The sequence below is a fragment of the Malassezia globosa genome (assembly GCF_000181695.2).
Source record: "Malassezia globosa CBS 7966 chromosome Unknown mgl_sf_6.1, whole genome shotgun sequence".
NCBI lineage: Eukaryota > Fungi > Basidiomycota > Malasseziomycetes > Malasseziales > Malasseziaceae > Malassezia > Malassezia globosa.
In genome coordinates, this window is record NW_001849866.1 from 625,948 (window position 1) to 648,408 (window position 22,461).

Genomic DNA, 22,461 nt, shown 5'->3' on the forward strand with positions numbered 1-22,461 from the left:
TTCACGTTCCACAGGCAATGCACTCGGTACAACGTTCAATTGGTGTTGAGAAGTAGCAAAGGTTTCGCTCATGACGCCGCTGCTCACATCAGTACTGCTGGTACCAACACGCAGAGGTGTCGTTGGTACCGGCGGGACGGGCTCCATAGGCACCCTTGAACGAGCGCGTGCACGTCCAGAGGTTGATTCTGCTAGCATAGCTGTTTGTGAACGCGTACGCCTTAGAGTGCGGTCACGCAGCACATGCCCACCGGACGTTTCGACCGATGGCGTTGGCAAATCCACATCCAGCTCACGGAGTGACAGACTTTCGTGGAGTGGATGGCGTGCTGATTATCTCGAGTGGGCGCGCATGAATTCCACATGCGCGCTGGAACGATGCAAAGTGCTCTGAGGCTCGAATTAGCCATGCAGGGTGGTTGGTCGTGTTTCGTCGCCGCGCACTTGCGGTCACATGTGACTTACTTGCGTGTAAAACACGCTTTGCCATTTTTTGTAACTGCGTCACATTGTCCAGACTCCATGGCGCTTGTGTGCGTGGATATGTATCAGTACACCAAGGCATTTCAGCCAATGCTCCCAGATGGGCTAGTGCGCCAGACGTCAAGGCTCGATCCGAGTAGCCTCCTTCTAGGATACTCACCAGTTTGCCTTCGGCGCATTCGTCGGCAAGGGCGGCTGCATCTTTAGCAAAGCGCGCATAAAACTGCGGCGGTACATGCTTTCCATGTCGTTGCATACCTGGATACTCGTATGTACACGCATCAAAGCCACAAGAAATCATGACTAGGGTGCGTTTCGGATGCGCATCCGTCTCACGTACGAATCGGCGCGCTTGTTCCAGCAACTGGTGATACTTCGTAGTGTACAAGTGCTGAAACTCAGCATCGTCGCGATGTGTTTCAAGGTGCACTGCGGTTAGCGCATTGTTGCATCAAACTCAGTGGCAGAGAGGGCGCGAGACAACAGGTGCTCAGATATCTGTTTCGGGTCGTCGCAAGGTGCCGCTAACACCAGCAGCTCCTTCAGACCTTTTACTAGCGAGCTGCTGCCCAGCTTACATCTCGCCAAAAAACATCAGTAAGCAAGAGGAAGCAGGGATGCAGCATCCTAGCCTGTCGCGCATGCATTCTCATACGTACCATTCCAAATCCATTGTCCATGAGCTCCTCCAAGGCATACACTTGCATTACGGATCAGCTCGGCATCCCCATTCTCACATGGGAAGCTCTCAATATCGTGAAGACTTCCGTAAAAAAGACGCTGAGCACGTGGTCCGACGAGTGACTCTTCGTGCAGCAATCGTTCCCAACGCGTGCGAGTAGCATCTGCCACCCGCGCTGCTTGTCGCGATGCGGCGGAACCAGTCCGCTGCATACTTCGCATCATAGATTGAAGCCGTGCTTGTCGCTGGGAGTCTGACGCGGCAGCATCGGCATTTCTTCGCCAAGCCAAGGCTTGCGTGCCATTTCCATGGTGCAGGTCAATATCTAGAATCACCACGCGGTCGATTGAATGTGCACGATACGCATGTGCTGCTGCCACCATCGCATTGTTCACCCAACAGAAACCGGAGGGATCAGCGCCACTACAGTGATGTCCCGGCGGTCGCGATAAGACAAACGCCCGTTTGGCTGGCGTGTGTTCTGTCCATCGACTGGGGGGTATATCGGACAAACCTGCCTGAATAGGGAAGAGCTGTTGCGATGTCAGATACGGAGACTCGCGCGGAATTTCAGTCCCGATCCTATCTGCAACGGAAGCTGCAGCAACGACGCGGTCAACTGCCTCTACGCATGCACCCAGTGCATGCCCAATAGCTTCTCTTGAGCCACCATCCTGTGTGTCTCTCACCTCGCTCTCATGCGGACCACACAAATACAAATCACCTTGCGGTAATGTATCAGGTATTTCTGAGGCATGCATACGCTCATCACCTTCGCCATCGCTGGATGTAGCATCTGAAAGATGGTCTGAGGGTGTTGAGCGAGGTAAGGATCCTGGCGGATTGTGGGGCGCCTTTGTTGCTAATAAAGACAGCCGCGCTAGATGGATGTCGGGGATACTGAGAGTTTCTGGATCCGGCATATAGTCTGTCTGCGTCGAATATGAGGCTGGCTCACTAGCATGGGCATGAATATCACTCAAAGCGGGCTCTGGCTCATCTAGGCTTAAAACTCGCGACGAAACAAACACACGCAAATGACTCTCGTGCTCCTGCATTGTCATACTTGAGAGTTTGGTGGTGAGTATGTCCTGTGGCAAACGCGAAGTCCCTGACAGTTTTGTGCTCATAGCATAAACGCCAGCGATGCCCAACAAAACGGCACGTATTCGTTCAGGTCGCTCCACTATGTTTGACTTGTCCACACCACGAACATAACGATGCCGCAAGACAGATGGAGCTAGTAGAACATCAAGATTAGAAGATGAAGTCGACAGCACTTGCTCAGCTATAACAGGAGAGTTCGTGGTGTCTGTTTTGATATTTGTCGGTGGTAATGGTTCGAGTGACTGCTCTGATACATGCGTTAATATGCCTCCTTCTGCACCACTGGTAGTTTGAGTATTCGGTGAGATGGACTTTGTGTCAACATTATCCTGGTTGCTGGTTCCTGCCGACTTTTTAACAGGTAGCTTTACTATGAACACCATGCGACGCGTGTCTTACGCGTCGCCCAACAACACGGCGTGGCGATCGATCAACGCAACTTACACGCTAACACGCACTTCCACGCACGCGCACAAATTTTATCCATACCTATTCGGCCGAAACCACGTGCACCACGGGTGGCCTGTCGCTCAGCTTGCTCTGGGCGCCTGTGTTGGCCCTAGTGGATTGGGGCCGTTGGTCAGATGGACGTCAAGTCTGTCCGTCGAGTCGAGCGTGGAGATAACTTGAGACGTGACGACCGTCGTCGACGCTAATATGGAAGCGCTTTCGTTCAACATCAATGGCGGCTATTTAGAGGGCATTGTCCGAGGATACAAGAATTCGATGCTGACGCCGTCGAACTACCAGGCTCTCACGCAGTGTGAGAATCTGGAAGATCTACGTATGCAGCTGTCAGCGACAGACTATGGCAACTTTCTTGCGAACGAGCCATCGCCACTCGCAACATCCGCCATTTCACAGCGCGCGACGAACAAACTTGTTGCCGAGTTTGAATACCTTCGCAACAATGCTGTCGAGCCGCTCAGCAGGTTCCTTGACTACCTGACATACTCGTACATGATCGATAATGTCATCCTACTGATCACAGGCACGCTGCATGGTCGCGACACGCATGAGCTACTTGACCGTTGTCACCCCCTTGGCTGGTTTGATACGCTTCCAGCACTTTGCGTCGCAACAAATGTCGAGGAACTCTACCGGACCGTGTTGGTTGAAACGCCTCTCTCGCCGTATTTCCGCGACTGCTTCTCGTCATCGGACTTGGATGACCTTAATATTGAAATCATTCGGAACAAGCTGTACAAAGCATACCTTGAAGACTTTGCAGCTTTTTGCAACTCGATCGGCGGACCGACAGCTGAAAGCATGAATGAACTTTTGGCATTCGAGGCTGACCGACGCACCATCAATATCACAATCAACTCGTTCGGCACTTTGCTGAGCAAGACGGAACGTGCAAGACTTTTCCCAAGTTTTGGCAAACTATTCCCTGCTGGCAACAATGCGCTTGCTAAGGCTGACGAACTTGATCAAGTGAAGACCATTGTTGAGTCTGTACCAGAATACCGCCGCTTGTTCGATGACAGCAGTGTTGGTGCCATTGGGTCGGCTGATGCTTCTTTTGAAACACTTGAAGACAAAATGTTTGAATATGAAGTCGAACGTACGTATTTTGATGACACCCTACCTTCTTCCAGACAATATCAAACTCTTACACGTCAGTAAATCGTCTCCTCACCATGACACAATTTCAATATGGCATTTTTTATTCTTGGCTCAAACTGAAAGAGCAGGAAATTCGGTCTATTTGCTGGATCGCCGAATGCATCGCTCAGAATGCACGTGGTACGTTCTTCGTCCTCTTGTCCCTGCCATTCATTGTAATCTCTGTTTATGCGTAGTCCCTAACGTCCAGATCGCATCAATGACTTTGTTCCCCCTGTTTAGTTACTTTCTTATGCCCTTGTAGCTTTATTTTCAATTTGGACAGTAAGCCTCTCAACTTCCCCCTCCCGCTTCCAGACAGGGAAGCTTCAGCCTACCGGAGAGAAAATTAATTTTTTGAGATGCGGCCAATTCCTCCACTAGACGATAACGTCTTTTACACACGTCGGCAGCTAGGGGGATCTGTTCGCCCAACCCATCATGGGACCTAAGCGCTATCAGCGATACAATGCCAAAGCGCGGAGTTCCAGCGTGGGTGGTTCCTCACATAAAGGAAAAAAGTCTATGCGGCAGCGCCAAATAATTGAAGCCGATGCTAATGCACAGATCATCGACGACGCGACACGAGAAGCACTGGCCCAACAGGATCGACAGCGCCGTGAGCTACTTCGCGAAGGCGGTAATGACGAAACCATGAAGATTTCGTCGAAAAAAAGAAAGCGCCTGGACAAGTTCATTGAAGCCAAGCTGCGAAAGGATGAAAAGGCACGTGTTCTTGAGAAGCTCGCCAAGTCGTCTGCCCACATTAGCGCCCGAAATGAGCTTGTCAGCCCCCCCACTCTTGGTACTGGTCGTGTTAACAAGGAAATTGAACGTGTGAATAAATTGTTGGGTGCGCAGGATAGTAAGGCCGAAGCGAGCGCGCTCCGCTGCCATGACCATCCATGAAGACGATCTTGACGAGGACCTCGACGCAATGGATGACAACGATGACGATCAAGTCACGAGTGAGACATTCAGTCAGGTTCATGAATATACAGAAAATGATGAACGCCAGCGACGCATTCTTGATGCCGTCAAAAAGTTCGAGAAAAAAGAAGCCATACCTACATCGGAACCTCCTGTGCAGGTTGGTTCAGCTTTAGCTAGGGGAACCGACGATCATCCCATGCAGCCGGTGATTCGAAAAAGACAAAGGAAACGCCAAGTTCAAGATCGAAGCAACCTGTCCATTATGGAAAGAATTGTGCGAGGAAAATCTAACGTTAATCAGCAAAGTCAAGATACAGACAGCAGCTTTGACTCCGATGAAGACGAAGAAAAGAGCGAGACTTCCTCTTCCGAAGGTGTCTATAATGTGGACAAAATGATTGAAAACAGAAAGTTGCACAAAGGTAAAGAGAAAATGACCGATAACGAAAACGACACAGACTCTGTTGCCACAGACGAGCTGGAAAGTGAAGAGCCCGACACCGACGAGGACGAAGAGGCTGTGCTCTTAGAAGCTATGAGACAGCGTGGATTATTACCTCCCGGTTCAGAAGCCATTCCTGAGAACATGCTCTCAAATCTTCAGCACCCCGCTGAGAAGAGGCTTGGTGCATCTAAATTGAAAGAGGACGAGGAGCATGGCCGTAGCGAGAACGACGAGTCGGATCCAAGTCATGATGATGAGAATGATGATTGGGACGAAGAAGAAGAAGAAGAAGATGGGGATAGCAGCGATGAAGATGAGGAAAATGAGAATGACCATCAGAGAAATATTGATTTTGAAGGGACGCATGATCGGACCCCCAAACGTCGTGGAATTGGTGAATCAAGTCGTAGTCGCGGATTTAAAGAATGGGCGATGGAGGCTCTTCAGCTTGCACGACCGAACCAAGACAATGAAGATGGCCGAACCCTCGAGCCGGTGGGTGGTCATGTGGTTCGCGTGCGTGATTTAGGACCACAAGATGGCAAAATTCGTGGTCCACTGGGTCAGGATATGCCATCGATTCGTTCGAGCTTCACGCAGCAGTACTTTGATGAAGAAGCATTCTTAAGCACACTAAGGGATACAAAACCTATTCGGCATGTAATTGTCGAGCGTCCGCAAGAGCTTCAGGAGGCACGCATGCAATTACCTGTCGTGTCCGAAGAGGACTCGATCCTTCGAACTGTACTTGAGAATCCTGTGACCGTCTTATGTGGTGAGACAGGTAGCGGTAAAACGACTCAAGTGCCTCAGTTTTTGTATGAGGCTGGTTTCGGAACACACGGAAGTGGTATGTATGATGAGGCAATGAAACATGCATGCTCACAATATAGCCAATCCAGGTCTGATTGGGATGACGCAGCCACGTCGCGTTGCTGCCGTAAGTATGGCGCGTCGTGTGGCCGAGGAACTACAGTTACCGAGTCATCGCGTTTCGTATCAAATTCGTTACGATGCCACTTCTAGCCCGCATACTCAAATCAAGTTTATGACAGATGGTGTTTTACTTCGTGAACTTGCCCAAGACCTAACTCTCTCTAAATACAGTGTCGTGATTGTTGATGAAGCACACGAACGAAGCGTCAACACAGACGTTTTGATCGGCATGCTCAGTCGCGTCGTGAAGTTGCGAGAAAAACGCTGGATCGATGGTGGCAAAGGACTAGAAGCTCCTAGACCTTTACGCCTTGTGATTATGAGTGCAACGCTGCGTGTGGGTGACTTTACTAGGAACACGGCGCTCTTCTCAACGCCACCACCTGTGATTCATATCGGAGCACGACAGCACCCCGTAACAATACATTTCAATCGTCGGACCCAACAGGACTATGTAACCGAGGCGATAAAAAAAACAAGCAAAATTCACACACGACTTCCACCTGGCGGTATTCTTGTGTTCATGACGGGTCAGCAGGAAGTGCAAACAGTCTGTCGCAAATTGGCGCAACGATATAGTGCCAATGTTCTTACCAAGTCTCACACGGATGAAGAGGCTTATTCTCGGAGTCGCTCAGCAATGTCCTCACGCGTGGTGGAACCAGAAGCCGAAGACATGAATCTCGGCACATCCGAGGAACCTGCGATCGATCACGAGTTGGACCATGATACTCAAAGTGACGATGACGCTCTTGATACGGATGAGGATGAGGATTCCAATACGTTGAAACTGGCTGAATCTGTGACGCCTATGCACATTCTTCCATTGTACTCACTCTTGCCGACTGCCGAACAACAGCGTGTGTTTGATGGAGCGCCTGACAATACACGACTTGTAGTTGTAGCTACAAACGTGGCGGAGACGTCCATCACAATCCCTCATATAAAATATGTCGTGGATTGCGGTCGCGCAAAAGAACGGCACATTCATCCACACAGTCAAGTGCAATCGTACGACGTAACATGGATCAGCAAGGCCAGCGCGGCTCAGCGAGCCGGTCGTGCAGGCCGTACTGGCCCGGGCCACTGCTACCGCCTGTACTCTTCTGCATTGTACGAGGAACTATTTCGCGAGTTTGGTGAGCCTGAAATTCTACGCACACCAGTAGATGGCCTCGTTCTTCAGATGAAGTCGATGAATATCGATCATGTGGCAAACTTCCCATTTCCCACACCTCCTGACCGGCATGCCCTGATGAAGGCAGAGCGTACACTTGTGCATCTTGGAGCTCTTGAACATGTAGATGCCATGTCAGGGAACAAGCGTGTCACGAATGCATCCATTACCAGTCTTGGCAGAATTATGTCTCTATTCCCTGTGGTGCCGCGCTACGCTAAGCTCATCGCCCAAGGACATCAACATGCATGTTTACCTTATGCTGTGGCTATTGTGGCTGCTATGAGTGTTGGAGATGTATTTGAGCGTGAGGACTGTGTCTTGTCTCTTACAGGCATGGCGCTGAATGATGCTGCGGAAGACGAAGCAGAGGCAAAGGAGCAGCGGCGCGCGGCACGTGCAGCCTATTTCAAAGCCCTTCGCGAATTCGACGTTCTAGGCGATGGCCTTAGCGATGCGTTCCGCCTGCTCAGCGTAGTTGGTGCATACAGTCATGAAGCTGCATTTGGCGCGTCTGTCTCATTTTGTCGCGCACATTTTGTGCGCCAGAAGGCCATGGAAGAGATACACAAACTACGCGCGCAACTAAGTCACTTGGTGATAGCAAATCTCAGTGGCTTGTCCGATGATGATACAAAGCATTTGCAGGACCCCCAACTTCCTCCGCCGAACAGTGTCCAGATAAAGGTGTTGCGACAGCTTCTTGCATCTATCTACATTGATCGTGTCGCTGTCCGTGCCGATGTGGTTGGTGCACCCGAGGCCGAATTAACACCAGCATCTCAGGGCGCAAAAATGGCCAGCACACGGCGTATTCCATACGTGGCACTGGGTGTTCATGGGCCTGTGTATATCCATATGAGCTCGGTGTTCTATCATCGTCCACCGCCTGAATGGTTAGTGTTTGGCGAAGTGCACCAAAGCGCACCAAAGGAAGCTAGCATGAACGATGGTAAGGAAGACGATATGGCTCCTCGCACACAATGGCTCAAGATGGTGACAAAAATCAATCCGGCCTGGGTCTCTACACTAGGCCGCTCTCTCTGCACGTTCTCACAAAGCTCTGAAGCGCTAGGACCTTCCGCTCTCACCACCGCGATGAAGGCCGTCAAGCGTGGTCAGCAAGGCACAGCGCTCAAGCGAGACGTTTTAATTACCCCTCGTTATGGTGGCTCACTCCAAGATGGTGGTGCAGCTGGTGGGCAAGGTTGGGAACTTCCTTCTTTGAAAGCGCAGCAAGTGCTACGAAACGGACGGTGGACTACGGAGGGCTGGTAGGAAGCGTGTACTTCTAAATAGCCTAGGCATCATCAGGCATTTTTCCATCCACAACGTTATCGCCAGTCTTGTCAAACACGACATTGTCTGTTGCTTTGGTGCCTGCACGGATGTACTTGGTGTGGCTTCCATAGGCTGCGTGAGTTAGACATAGCTTCATGTGGACAGCCTCGATCATCGAGATCCATTAAGTGCAACATACCCAACAGCGTGTCAGACTCAAGATCACGCAGCTCTGTGCGCGTGTATGCCAGGGTCTTTCCCATGCCGATAATCTCACTCTTAACACGGATCTGTTCGCCAGCCCTGCCTGCAGGACGTACGAACGTGCCATTCATGTCTGTTGACACGCCTGTGTTTCGGTAGCCATTTGTAGCCACAACAAGTGAACCACCTGAGTCAATCAACGTCATAACTACACCACCGTGGAGAGTGCCGGCACGGTTCACTGCGCAAGTTAGTGTGCGTGCTGCACTCACAATGTTCAGGTTTGACATCGAAGCGTCCATCGAGAAATCCTGGACGAGCAGCGACGATGCTGAGAGGTGCTGTCGTGCGACTGTCGTGTCCCTGCGTATCGAGCCTGCTATAAGCTTTGACTGTACGCACATCCATTTATGCACACGGCGCACGAAGCGAAGACATGTCGTTCGTAGAATTTTCGACGAAAACATATCGATAGATATGGGGCAATCGTCAATTTCTCAATTACTGCTAGTCTTACGAGGCGTCGGTGATTTTCACCATGCATGACGACACTCCACATTCACTTGCTCGTCGTAAGTGAATGTGGAGTGTTACATTGTCATTGGAGGAGACCGCGTTGGATCTCGTCAGTAGGTTGAGTTGTTCTGAAGGACACCCCCTATGGGACGTGCGCCGCGATCCAAGACAGCCATCTCTGCAGAGGCGCGTATTATATCGCCTTACTTTGCGGGAGGACAGCGGCTCCCAGACTACATAAAACCTAACCTGGATGGTTCGTTAAGAAAAATAAACTAACGAACATCAGTTGTGTTTTGTGGTATCAATCCAGGAACAGAGTCAGGTGCTCAACGTCGCCATTACGCGCACCGTTCAAACCATTTCTACGCATGCATACATATGGCAGGACTGACAAGTGAGCGACTCACGCCCTCACAAGACATGACATTTCCTACATTGCAACCGTACAGACTGGGTCTCACGAATCTTGCACACCGTCCGACGGCACGAAGCGAGCAACTGACTCGTATTGAACTGGAACGTGGAGTACCTGAGCTGCTCATGAAGATTGCGCGTTATCGGCCACGCGTCATTTGTTTTGTCGGTAAGCAAATCGCTGATGTGTTTATGCGCGTCGTTCGTGCGTCACATACAAGCGGGACTGTACGTGTGCCGAAGCCTCTAGGCGTGCTTGGTTTTTGGCACAAATCAGAGAACTGTGAACATTCCGACAAAGACCGTTCTGATGGCAATGGTGACTACATGTACATACCCAAAGTCGATGTGGGCTACGGCGTGTTGCCTATATGTATGCCTCATGAACAAACAACGATCAACACATTATTTTTCGTCACACCATCAACAAGTGCTCGTGTCACACAGCACCAGCTGCCTGGAAAGGTTCGTATTATGTCGTACATTCCAAAGCTCCTTGAGTATGGCTCGTCCAACTTGTCTGATGAGTCTAGGCATCATGTAGACATGTTGCGTCTATGCGCACCTGCGGCATCATGAATCGCGAAGATCACTATGTCAATTCAACTTCTGGTTCGAATGATTTGATATTTACTATCATTACACGATAATGGCAAGAAGTTAACTGGATTTCGACATACTTGAGGATGAAGAGTTTAGGCACTGAAATCTGACAAGCCTCGCTGATGTATGCTGACTTGGATGTCGTCCCCGCTTTCCTCCGAAAGGGCGACTTCAGCTCACGAGTGTAGGGCACATAAAAGGTTCTCAAGGCGTACATTACTAGATAAGCAAGGAAAAGACACAATCGCACCAGTGCTCAACAGTATTATCGTCAACTAATAATCGGACTTTTTACTACACCGATATCATTATATTTATTAAATTGATCCTTCCAGCCTCCGCATCTTTGACTGGCACTGCAGTCTACTCACTTCAAATCATGCTACAAATGTCACGTATGTGTCTTTGTTAAATTTTTTAACCAAGTCTTGTGTGGCGAGAGCCAAGATCTTATCGTATAATTCCAACCTATATTAACGTCACACATGTAGGTAATGTACCTTCACAGAACGAACGACACCCTCTTATGAATATCATGTTGCACAAATCAAGTCAGCATTCACCATTGCGTATGATGCAGCAGGCTAAGGATCAGCTCTTTATGATGATGTGATATTTCTGCTGACTATATGCGATCATGATTGATTCGTTTTGAGGCCAAGTCACAGCTGATGCGTCTGTAAATTGAACGTTGATGGAATGCGTAAATCCACTCAAGTCTAGGGCAAAGAAGTAGTGCATCGCTTGTCAGGCAACGTATCGATATTGACTCTTTGACTACTTGCAGTCATAGATTCCAATAAGAGCACATCACAACTCAGATTTCATTCGCTTGCATGCGCGTCATCAACTGACCAGGCGACAGGTGCTGGTGTTGCAGAATACATGCCATGTGCATGAACATTTGGGTCATACATGTATGAAACAGGGACATCATCAGTCAGCTCGCCATGTTCTGTAGCAGCAGCAGCAGTTGCTGCTAAAGTATCGTCACCCAGCAAAGAATGGGCCTCCGACGAAATGGAAGGCATCATCCACGGAGGCATCATCCACGGCATGTATGGCATTGGCATATGCATTTGCATTGAAGAACGCAAGAGGAGCATTCGTGCTTGTGCATTTTCCTCCTGAAGGCGTCGAATCAATGCCTCTTTCTCTGCGATGACTTCTGCCTGAGGATGCCTTGCTCCAAGAGGTTCCACGTCTTCATCGCTGGACGAAAAATATTTTTCCGCATCATCCCGAAGGGCAGCAAGAGGCACGTCATCCTCACCTTTTTCTAACCATCGCGGCCGGTTTGGATCATTGCGTGAATAACGTGCCATCCGTCGAATAGGGTATGTTAATCGTTTCTGTCTTGGTTGCTCGTCTTGGTTGTGGGATTGGGATGTCGACACAGATGAAGACGAGGAAGTATCATCCCATGTGTCACCGACATGATCGTCTTCACAGTCAAGGGCTGCCTCTTCCATTACAAGGACCTCATCAGCCGCCGGATAAACAATAGCTGAGGCAGCACCCGGCTCGAGCATGGGTTCTACTGGCTCATCCATAGATACACTCGTACCTGCAACAGCTGGGGGGGACTGGTTGCTAGTTTGATGACGTTGCATTTCCTCATCCCACAGTGATACTTCGCCAAAAAGACGCTGCATACGTGCCTTTGTGTCGTTGGTGAACATATGGTTAGCCGACATAGACTCTCGGCCATAATACCTTGCTGTTTGCTGCTGTTCTTGTTTCTGGCGCATAGCCATTTCAATCAAGCTGCTTCCGTACAAGCGACCTGCAGGCCGTTTGTCGTCAACCCAAGGACGCTCAGGATCTGACTCTTCACTGAGCTCATCGCCATCGTCTATCGTCGTATCCGAGCCACTCTGGTTGCCGTCATCTGACGATTGCTCTGAAACGCCGTATTCAGATGGATGGACGCCTTTCTCGAGTGCTTGCACACGAAGGCGCTGCCGCTCACGTTTCGCTTGTCGACGTCGCACGCGCTCGCGATGCTGTCGTTTTTGTGCGAGCCACTCATCACGCGCCTGGATCCTTACATCCATCAGAGGTAGCTCATCGTCGGAGTCATCATCGTCTGCTTGCAAATCAGCAAAATATCGCGATGCATTCGTGTGTCGTTCCCAACCCCAACCCTCGCGCTCGTCGTCTCGTTGAACAAGCACATTTCGGAACAAGGCCGTGGATGGATGCAGCACACGGCGGCCTATATTGACCGGGACTTGCACTGGTCCATAAGTGCCAGCATTTTTTTGGATAGACGGAAGAATCACTCCTCGTTCCAGAATGAACGCACCATGAGGGGCAAAGAATGCCTTATCGTCGTCATCCGTTTGAGTATCACGCACATCAATCGGCAAATTTTCAAGTGGCATTGGAATGCAGATGTATGTGGGTATCCACGATGGCCCATGCCTCAATGTATTGGCATCGTTCATATAGAACGATGAAGATGCCTGGATTGGCTCTCCAGCCGCAAATGAGCTGTCTTTAGCATTCATTAGTGGCATCTGCTCAACTGCGCTTGGCGGTGCTTGAAGAGAAGATGATTGCGGGGCTGACGGGTACGGAGACGGTGGCGATGAGCTCAAGGATGCTGAGGGGGAGAGCAGCTCATTCGGTCGAAGTGTATTGGCACTTGACGGTGCGCGGTCCGAGGCCATATCATACGGGTTTGTCATGGGTGAATGAAGACTAACACCTGTTAATGCGTCGTCTTTAGGAGTAGACACCGCAGCTGAATTCGGCGCACTGGTTTCAGGTACGTCGAGCACAGGCGAAAGACCGTCAAGTTGGGGATATTCCGACGACACAGCAAGCTTTGTGTCGGATGGATCAGTATGTACATTTGAGAGTTTTGCGCGCTTCTTGTCAAGGGAACGGAATGTATTGAATTTTTGAGCCCACTGTTTTGCGCGTAATGTAACATGGTTGTTTTGGTGATTGTGGGTGCTGCCGTCATTGTTGTTAGTACCATGAGAGCCGTCGTAGTGTTTATCACCTTCCTCGTGCAACGAGTCGTGTTTATTTTCCATGTCGGAAAGTGGCTCTTGCTGACCAAATTGCACTGGATTTGGCTCGAGGCCATCGAGTGGTTTGTCATAAAGAAAGCCAGCTTCTTCTGCAACTGAATGCATCTCGCCTGGCCATCCTGAAACAGAGAGAGAATGACGCCGCCCGCTTGGATTCCGAGCGGCTTCTTTACCTCTCAATACACGTTGACGAAAAGAGAAAAATGCCTCTGAGTCAGAGCCGAGCTGTATGCCAAGCGCATTTCTCTGTTCGAACAAAGTAGAATCAGAAATTGGTTGAATGCCTGAAAGGGATGCTTTTGAGCTTAGTGACAATGAAGAAGTACGATGCTTTGCTGGATGTCTTTCAGAAGATGCTGAGCCTACATCTTCGAATGTCGCGCTCGTATCTTCTTGTGACGACGTGCTGATGTCTGGATTCGGTGTCGGTTCTGGATGCTCTTGAAGATGTTGGATCCGTTGCAAAAGAAACTCCCCTCGAGAATCGGTTAAAGCCTTTTGTGACAGTTGAGGCATCGAAACGGACGCGCTGAGATGTGGTGGCTTCGTTCTCCGCGGGGAGTGTACGGGGGTTGATGCCTGAACCTGGTTTGAAGATGTCTGTATGTCTTGTACATCATGCAAGACGTGTGTAAGGGGCGATCCAAATGTAAGGTGACCAATTTCGACGCGCCCAAGCTTTGAATCCTCGTCAGCATATAAGTCGACGAGTGAGTCATCATTGGCGGCATCATGGGACGAGTCGTCACCTTCCCATTGCGCCGATAAACCAAGAAATTTGCGCGACAATTCTTGCATGGTATTGAGCGGGTATGTATATACAGGGCGGTCATTCTCCTGGGTTTGATCTGTGGCAGCAGCGGACAACATAACACTTTGCGTCGCAAACTTTGCAACTGAAAGCAGCGCTGGAATGTCAGACGATGCTGCATCGTATTGTGTCAGATAGTTCACCCGCCTTTCGATATCATCATTGTCTGCCTCAATCAGTGCTGCGGCAAGCTGCCTTCGGCGCCGCAACTTGCGCTGCTCCTTTTTGGACGGCTTTGTGTATTGACCATCTGAGCTAGACGCTTTTAAGTGCGGACGGATCATCAAATCCGCACTGCCACTATGCATAAAGGCAACGATAATTTGATCGAGCTACAAGGGCTTATAGCTCCACAGCGATCTTCAGGTGTTGGGAAATGCGAAAAACCGTGGCTTTGTGTTGGGCGTCGCGGGTGTTGGCTCGTGTTTCTGCTGTTGATCTCTATAGCTTGGCATTCCCCGATTCATTCACGCGATGCCCGATAATGCCTAGACATATTTCCGTCGTACACCGCCCCTACTTGCCCAAAATTCCAACCCAAGCATTTTTGCTAGACTCGTTCGCAAATACAGACTTCGACAGGCATGTCGTGCAATGAAGAGATAAAGAAGAACAGCTATTTACCCAAGAATTAGTTCATAAATGATCACTAGAATGTTGATAGCAATCAAAGGAACTGTAGGACATGTTTGTCAGTTTTCACATAGACAGGCATAGATTTAAATACGTACTGCGCAGCAGCACTCGTACTGCACTAATGAGGTGAATAAGGCGTTGCTTTACACTCGATTCACTAGCCGCACCATCAAGTCCATGCAATGAGCGAGGATTTGTTGACCAGCCAACTGCTTGTAAGTATTGAGGTATCACTCACTTCTGCTTAAAAACCTTTCTTCGTTGAGAATAGCAATGCTATTCACGAGCAACAAGGCCACATAGAGAACTGTGCCTAAACCCAACATGTTCGCTTTCTTTGAGACGAAAGCGCGCGAAAACTGCCCCGATATATGGAAGAACCGAGATCGTATTCGCACGAACACTCACACGCGATCTAATCTGTCTGTGCTCCCGCTAGTCTCCAGTCCGAACGACACCTAGCTAGAGATTCGGATTCCTCTACTCTCAAATCGTTCGAACTCACGCGCCAATTAGCCACGTGTGTATGGAGGTGTGTATAAACATCGGCTGCCCAGCTACGCGGGGTGCGCGCGGCAAAGCGACATTTTGCCAGAGGAATGCGTGGCCATAATATTATTGTATTAGACCCTGAAATAGACAACGTACCGCGTTTCAAAGAGTCCTCCTTTTCCAGTCGCTTGATTGTGCGATCATCGACATGTGGCATATGCTTCGGACTAATATTCTGCGTTCGCCGCTCAAATTTTCCAATGGCCGGCGCCTCATCACATCAACACGCTATCATGCACCGCTGGCTATTGCCTTTGACATTGATGGTGTGCTAAAGCAAGGACCCAAAGTCTTACCTGAGGCAATTCGAACCATCCGCATCCTGGAAGGAGAGAATCCCTGGAAGAGGAAAGTGCCGTACCTTTTCATTACTAACAGTGGTGGGAAGGATGAAAAGGTGCGTGCAAATGATCTCTCGAATGATTTTCAAACGCAAGTGTTGCCAAAGCAGGTGGTCCAAGCACACACTGTAATGCAATCCTTGGTTGAGACATACAAAGATAAGGCCATCTTGATGCTCGGTGGGCCTGACTATCCGCCTGGATCATCTCGTCAGGTTCTTGAAGGGTATGCTAGTTCTTCATATGACTAACAACCAGCTATGGCTTCACACAAGTTTACACTGCTCATGATCTTCAGGCATTTGCACCACCTTCTTTCCCCTACGGTGAGCCCAAAAAGGACCAAGCGTGTGCCATTAGGGTATGTAATTCATGATGGGCAACATATCATAATTCTTACACATAAGCACGCGGATTTCTCCAAAGTGTCATTTGAGGCCATCTTTATGCTGCATGACAGTCGTGAATGGGGTCGTGATATCCAGTACGCGGTCGACCTTATGCGTTCAGACGGCGGTGTTTTTGGAACTGTGCTTACAAACGAAGAGATTCGTGCACGTAAGCCGATACCAATATACTTCTCGCACGGCGACTTGTTGTGGGGGAATGACTTTTCTGTCGCTCGTCTTGGCCAAGGTGCTTTTCGTACAGCTCTTGAAGCCGTCTTTCATGTGCGTATCTTATTAACGACTTACAAACAGCGAGTTACCAATGGGATTCAGCTAAATGCGCACACTTTTGGCAAACCAGAGACTTCAACATACGAATACGCCAACGGCCTGCTTCAGGAGTTGCTGCTATCTGCGTCGGAAGACTCATGTGCGCAAATCCCGCCTGAAAACGTTTGGATGATCGGTGACAATCCGTATTCCGATATCCTTGGTACGCATTACCACAGGCTAATTAATGACAGGTGCAAATAACTTCGGTTGGTCCTCAGCTCTGGTCCGCACAGGCGTGTTCCGTGATGTTGAAGGACCACCAGCTCACACTCCCACCCTGATTGCTGACAATGTGGAGAAGGCCATTGAATCAATTATGAATCGTACGTGGTCTTAGAAACTACATGTGGTATAATGCGACAACATAGGACTCTGGGGACTGTAGTACTTGCCATAAGAAAGCATGCTAAAGAATTATAAGCCAATCACGCCGAGGCGGGGTATCTGAAGTAAGACAAATAAATCTGTCACTGTTGAGCTTGTGATACGTAATTTTTTCGAACGAGCTGAGCATGATGAATAATATTTGTCAGTTCGTCGCTTGTTAAAGGAATTTGTGATCCTGCCTTCTCGACAAGTGTCTGCCTCACATTCATAGCCAAAGAACCAAGTGCAAACGAGCCTATGGCTTCGTCGTCCTCGTGCGTGAGAGTATCATGACGATCGAGGACCGCTTGGTTTGTACTGGATAAGTTGGAGCGAACAGATGGAACCCGCCGCGGTAGAACACCACCTGTGGCTGTCATTTCCATTTGATTAAGGAACGCTTCTCTTCGAGCATCCCCAAGTTCCTTGCCTGATAATGCACTTCGGAAACTTGCTGAGCGCCGCAACTTGTCTGTGACGTTATCAGACATATCCATCGTGGTATTTTTCTCGGTTGAATTTCGAGCATTCACATATGTTAATCCATCAATTTCGCTCGTTTGCATACCATGAGATGGACCGCGGCGACGCAAATGAGCAGGAAACTTCATAGATGGTGTTGGAAGCGAAACGAGAAATGTCGCTTGAACACTGCCGGCAGGCGGCTGCTGAGGACCAACTGCGCTAGTCGTCATTTCTTGCACGCTTTCTGATGAGCGTACATGCGCAGAAATGTCTCGATCAAAGGCCACAGACAAGGGTTGCAAATTGTCCCATGACGCGTGCGTGCCAAGATCCGCTGCGGCTGAGAGTCTTCGCTCAAATATAGGTGGCACGTAGTCTTTAGGCTCTTGATAAATCACAGGTCCAGATGTAGGCTCTATTTGAGCCAAATTTGCACGCCTTTGAATAAATACAACACGAGTGAATACCATAACTAGTAGTGCCACAATGACAGCGATAGCAACGACAGCAAATGTTAAGAAAGGTGACGCAAATCTCGCCCCATTACCACCGTCACTATCGTCCGATCCATCTCTTCCAAAAAGGTGGTATATATCATGTTCATGAATAGATTGTCGAGCTTTAGTGCCCCAATGCACCATAGCATACACTCGTTTATGGAAGATCGTGGGGATGTGCGTGTGGCAAAATCACTTTATTTCCTCCAGTAGCTCTGGCCCGGAATATTTAACATTGGACATTTTACTAAGCGTACAATTCACTAAGAGAGTGTTGATGTAATTGATCAGTCCGACAGGGATAGAGTTAGTTGGGCGGGGTGCGTGAGATTTAGGTAAACGGAGATTCAAGATAGGCTTGTGCTTAGTCCACTTTGCAATGCTCCACATCCGTGTCATTCGATGCGAATAAGTGTGGTGTTCCAATCCAACGAAACAATGAGATGGACAAGAAAAAGACCACCAATGCATTCACAGATGAGCCAGCATCCAGGGCAGCAGAGAGAACGTAGTTGTACTTTTTAAACCAATGGGGATACCTCTGACGCATCCATTTTTGAGAAACAAACGCACACACAAAGCCGCCCAACATGATGTTTGTAGGTGTCGCCGGAGGAGCAATGGCCCCATGGAGGAAAATAGGGACGACGGTGCGACTGTAAACAGACTCATGAATTTTTTTGAGTGAGCGGCGTTGAAGACGTTTATGAAGAAGCCAAGGAATAATCGGGAGCAGTGCGCCCAAGATGAAGCCGCCGTATAGGTACTTGTAATTTCCGGAAAAAAAACGCTCGGGACCCACGGCACCCCAGATAATTGAGGCGGAACGGAAGATTTGCACCTTACGCCCATCCCACTGGCCTGTTGGGTCTGTGACACTTCCATCGAGAAATGCACGATACCCATTCTGAGGTGCGAGGACCACACAAATGACCATGTAGTTTACAACACACCCAATAACTGTGCCCAGAAGCTGGGCAAGGAACATGTGTTTAGGATTGATTTTCATATAGTGAGCAAGTTTCAAATCACCGATCATATCCAGAGCTTGGGCACAACTCATGTATCCATAGCACTTCCAGCAAACATTGCCAATAGGTTTGCCTGGAATCAAGTATCCAGCCACAAATTCTGTAATTACGTTCAGGCCAACACCTGTGTCGCTCACAGCTTTCAGGATACCAATAGGAATGAGGAAAAAAAGGGACATACCAACCGACAACAAAAGCCCCCACACGGGAAACTGTAAGGGTGTCGTCATTACGAGAATGATCGCACTGCCCAAGGAGACAATGAGCGTGACTAGATACCACGACTGAGGCACAAGCGGGTATTCTTTCATTAGTTGGTTGTGGACGTCGGAGTACAATGGGTTCCATCACGCTTTTGTAATCTCCTTTCCATGCCATAACAACACATGAACAATGGTACTAGTTAGCATGGCAAAACTAATACCATATGAAATAGCAAAGAATGGAGTTAAGAGCATCGGCTTTTTTTCATTCCAAGCACTCTCATCAAGTGTGTTGTCATATCGTAGAACTGCATTTACATCAAATGTTTGATAGGTTGTGTTGTACAATGCCGAACTAAGCACTGACGGAAACAATTTGGCATTCCAAAAATTGGAAAAGTACAAGATAGGCATGATCACATACATCATGATTATCAGACCACCGTAGAAATTAAGTGCCGCCCACCAAGGCGTGAATAACGGGCCACTTGTACCGAGGACATTCCAATCAAAACTTAGATTCAGGATTCCAAAGCCTTTATAACCCGAGCTCAGAATTTGAGCAATACGACTTCGGTGTACATAGCAAAGGACAGCGATGCTGCTCAGGGTTGGGAATAGAGTTGTTGGGATAAACTGGTACAGGAAGATTGCCACGAAGGTGATGAGGAAAAAGCGCATGCGCTTTTGTGTGAGGATGGACTCGTCGTCATGTAGAGTGTTGAATAACGACACAGTAACAAGAGCGCCAGGAAATATCATAGATGGCGGTCGCACGAGCAAATTGTAGACCAGACCGGCAAAACCAAAGCCTATAATTTGTGTAGTGATCAGCAGAGTCATAGACGGTAGGGCTGACATGTGTTCACCGAAAAAGAGTTCTTGAATGTTGATGATGTCGGATGCATACGCACTTGTTGCTCCTGATGATACCGTGACAGCAATAAGAACATGCTCTTTGACACTGAAGGGCCCAGGATTCAAGGGGAACCGCCAGCCAAACAGACTGACATCGCGCTCAGGGAGCAGCCGAGCAAGCCAACGTCCAAGCGGGAGAGTAACAAGAATCACAAAGTAACTGCTGAATGATGGAGCATTCGACTTGTAGAAAAACAATTGTGACATGCCGGCGCCCAACACAGTGAAAAGCCCCCCCAATAGGATTGCTCTTAACGTAAGTGATGGCAACAAAGGGTTATCTGTTTCAGGCACTACCTGACGAACAAGATGATGAGAGTCTTCTTCCTCCTCCGAGGATAAAGGATGATGCTTTTCTGCCTCTGTATCACGATGGTTCTCTTCATCCAAGAGTCTTAGCTCAACATCATCCTGTCGATTTGAGGCCTCTTCAATTGGGTCACCCGTATGACTAACATCAACACTCCGCATCCGCACAAACTCAGACCCACGTCTGTTGTGCATCGATGCTGTTTCTTGCGAAGGCAAACAATGCTAGCCTCACGATCAAAGCGCTTAGGCTTTTTGCGACAATCAATGTTCCAATTGTTGCTCTGTCGCTCACGCATGACAAGGTGTTTATCCATCTCCCTTTTTCAGTCCTCCAAATCCACGTGCAATTGACACACACGTACACCTCGGTTTATGAGCAAGCGACACTTCTCCACAGGGCGACAGCGAACTCCCGGTCTACTAAGCGAATCTCAACAAGCTTCGTGATGGGTCTGCTTCAGATCGTAGGGACACAGCTTCTCATATTTGGAGGATGGAATATCCTGGATCGTATTGGAACTAAGGTATTTCTAGAGCTATCCTATGGTATACCCTTTGCTATGTTGCGCTTGAAAAGGCCGACATCCGGCTCGATGGCCGCTAGATCACACTGGGAGATGGCTCGGATGATCTTGGCATGTGCATATGTAACGTATTGTATATTTCAGCTGATACAAGGCTTGGGTCCTAGTGCGTACCAAAGCCTTGGTGTGAGTGTCACAGCCAACGACTCGACGATCAAGCGGCAGTTCCGTGAATTGGCCAAAATGTACCATCCAGACAAGGTCGGGCCGGACCAAAGTGACGTGTTCCGAGTCTTGCATGAAAAGTACTCACTTATTTCTGATCCTACTTCGCGTTTCCTTTATAACAGATTCGGGCCCAAAATTCTTGCTTGGGAAATGCTTAGCACACCTTCCGAGTTCATGCATCGTGGTCTGAAGGAGCACTTGTATCAGCACATTACCATGCTGTTCCAACAACTCATCGCTGCAGTGCTGCAATTCCGGAACTGGTCATCGAGATCTATGTCAATTGGCAGCATGGTGCGTTGATTCATCAACTTACTGACTCGCACAGTGGTCTTTACTTCTCCAAGCATGTTTGTTTATCGTGCAAATGAGGTTTTTGACGGACGAACGTTGGGGCTCATGGATTGGAGAAGCCATGGGACTGACAGTGTTTCAAGTGATGATTTTCTCAACGCATGTATTTTTTCCATTCGTGCTCCTATTGCAGCAATGCAATACAAGCTTTGGCCAGCTGGTGACGACTGGCAAATGGCAGCATTTTCGAAGTGCATCTAATCCTGAACCTGTTTTTGTCGAAACACCAGCTGCTATTAGCGAGGCGCGCATCTTCCACACTGTACAGCACGAGCCAGAGACTCTTGCGGAAGCGCGTGATCAAATTGGGCTGCTTGTGGCTGCCATCACGCAATTGGAAAAACAAGTGCACGATGTGACAAACAATTTTCAAACATCTACACCATAACTTTAGACATTTTTCTCACACCCTTTTTTTCTAATCCTCCATGTCCCGTTCCCAAAGCCAGAAAGCGCACGGGTATTCACTCATATACATGTGCGTGACTTTACTTTCAAAGGCAATCCATTCATAAATAACATTATTTACGTTCATTATACATAGGTATAAAAAGTGCTCATCCAATTAGTAACTGCCCTCGAGCAATTCGACCAACGCAGCTCCAACAAGGAATAATCCAAACGGTAGAAGGGCAACTACCACCACAAGCTCCTGCATTCGACGACGATCGCGTGATTTTTTCTGGAGCTCACGTTCCTTCCGTGCGAGCAGGATCAAGGTGGCATCGTCACAATTGTTTGCTGAATGCTCGTTCATATGATTCGGCAAACTAATGTTCGTAGAGTGCGTTGCATGACCATGTTCATCAACTAATGGGTTCCCACTTTCAGAAAGTAGAGGTTCGATCTCGGAAGGCGGAGGGTGAGATGACTTGCTGATCAATGCGCTCAATGGTGAAAGCAAATAACGACTAATGCGCCGGCGCATCGATTTGCTTTGAAGAAGAAGAATCGCGCGTGGCTTTCGAATCTTGAATAGAACGAGCCAATTCATGGCAGGGAGGACATAACCGACAATGGCGCCTAAAATCCCGATGTACTCGACGGACCGCAAGAAGCGCAGTT

The 22,461-nt window shown here is 48.8% G+C and overlaps 11 protein-coding genes across 11 annotated transcripts; 4 read left to right on the forward strand and 7 right to left on the reverse strand.

Annotated features, from left to right (window-relative positions):
- Window positions 1-1,110: 1,110 nt before the first annotated feature.
- MGL_2762 (uncharacterized protein) lies at window positions 1,111-2,295 on the reverse strand (the record flags this gene model as incomplete). The annotated part of the gene is made up of 1 exon (XM_001730328.1): window positions 1,111-2,295. The coding sequence occupies one exon, from the start codon at window positions 2,293-2,295 to the stop codon at window positions 1,111-1,113; it is 1,185 nt and encodes a 394-aa protein (XP_001730380.1).
- A 634-nt stretch (window positions 2,296-2,929) lies between these two features.
- MGL_2763 (uncharacterized protein) lies at window positions 2,930-4,123 on the forward strand (the record flags this gene model as incomplete). The annotated part of the gene is made up of 3 exons (XM_001730329.1): window positions 2,930-3,839; window positions 3,899-4,021; window positions 4,092-4,123. The coding sequence occupies 3 exons, from the start codon at window positions 2,930-2,932 to the stop codon at window positions 4,121-4,123; spliced, it is 1,065 nt and encodes a 354-aa protein (XP_001730381.1).
- Window positions 4,124-4,775: 652 nt separating this feature from the next.
- Window positions 4,776-8,649, forward strand: MGL_2764 (uncharacterized protein; the record flags this gene model as incomplete). The annotated part of the gene is made up of 2 exons (XM_001730330.1): window positions 4,776-6,108; window positions 6,152-8,649. The coding sequence occupies 2 exons, from the start codon at window positions 4,776-4,778 to the stop codon at window positions 8,647-8,649; spliced, it is 3,831 nt and encodes a 1,276-aa protein (XP_001730382.1).
- Window positions 8,650-9,516: 867 nt separating this feature from the next.
- On the forward strand, window positions 9,517-10,368 carry MGL_2765 (uncharacterized protein; the record flags this gene model as incomplete). Its single annotated transcript, XM_001730331.1, has 2 exons — window positions 9,517-9,628; window positions 9,662-10,368. The coding sequence occupies 2 exons, from the start codon at window positions 9,517-9,519 to the stop codon at window positions 10,366-10,368; spliced, it is 819 nt and encodes a 272-aa protein (XP_001730383.1).
- An 848-nt stretch (window positions 10,369-11,216) lies between these two features.
- MGL_2766 (uncharacterized protein) lies at window positions 11,217-14,555 on the reverse strand (the record flags this gene model as incomplete). Its single annotated transcript, XM_001730332.1, has 1 exon — window positions 11,217-14,555. One exon carries the CDS (start codon window positions 14,553-14,555, stop codon window positions 11,217-11,219), a length of 3,339 nt encoding a protein of 1,112 aa, XP_001730384.1.
- A 312-nt stretch (window positions 14,556-14,867) lies between these two features.
- Window positions 14,868-15,209, reverse strand: MGL_2767 (uncharacterized protein; the record flags this gene model as incomplete). Its single annotated transcript, XM_001730333.1, has 3 exons — window positions 14,868-14,896; window positions 14,979-15,092; window positions 15,122-15,209. The coding sequence occupies 3 exons, from the start codon at window positions 15,207-15,209 to the stop codon at window positions 14,868-14,870; spliced, it is 231 nt and encodes a 76-aa protein (XP_001730385.1).
- A 374-nt stretch (window positions 15,210-15,583) lies between these two features.
- Window positions 15,584-16,699, forward strand: MGL_2768 (uncharacterized protein; the record flags this gene model as incomplete). The annotated part of the gene is made up of 3 exons (XM_001730334.1): window positions 15,584-16,002; window positions 16,035-16,137; window positions 16,184-16,699. 3 exons carry the CDS (start codon window positions 15,584-15,586, stop codon window positions 16,697-16,699), a joined length of 1,038 nt encoding a protein of 345 aa, XP_001730386.1.
- A 266-nt stretch (window positions 16,700-16,965) lies between these two features.
- MGL_2769 (uncharacterized protein) lies at window positions 16,966-17,799 on the reverse strand (the record flags this gene model as incomplete). Its single annotated transcript, XM_001730335.1, has 1 exon — window positions 16,966-17,799. The coding sequence occupies one exon, from the start codon at window positions 17,797-17,799 to the stop codon at window positions 16,966-16,968; it is 834 nt and encodes a 277-aa protein (XP_001730387.1).
- Window positions 17,800-18,190: 391 nt separating this feature from the next.
- On the reverse strand, window positions 18,191-19,087 carry MGL_2770 (uncharacterized protein; the record flags this gene model as incomplete). The annotated part of the gene is made up of 1 exon (XM_001730336.1): window positions 18,191-19,087. The coding sequence occupies one exon, from the start codon at window positions 19,085-19,087 to the stop codon at window positions 18,191-18,193; it is 897 nt and encodes a 298-aa protein (XP_001730388.1).
- A 117-nt stretch (window positions 19,088-19,204) lies between these two features.
- Window positions 19,205-20,449, reverse strand: MGL_2771 (uncharacterized protein; the record flags this gene model as incomplete). Its single annotated transcript, XM_001730337.1, has 1 exon — window positions 19,205-20,449. One exon carries the CDS (start codon window positions 20,447-20,449, stop codon window positions 19,205-19,207), a length of 1,245 nt encoding a protein of 414 aa, XP_001730389.1.
- A 1,512-nt stretch (window positions 20,450-21,961) lies between these two features.
- MGL_2772 (uncharacterized protein) lies at window positions 21,962-22,390 on the reverse strand (the record flags this gene model as incomplete). Its single annotated transcript, XM_001730338.1, has 1 exon — window positions 21,962-22,390. One exon carries the CDS (start codon window positions 22,388-22,390, stop codon window positions 21,962-21,964), a length of 429 nt encoding a protein of 142 aa, XP_001730390.1.
- Window positions 22,391-22,461: the final 71 nt, after the last annotated feature.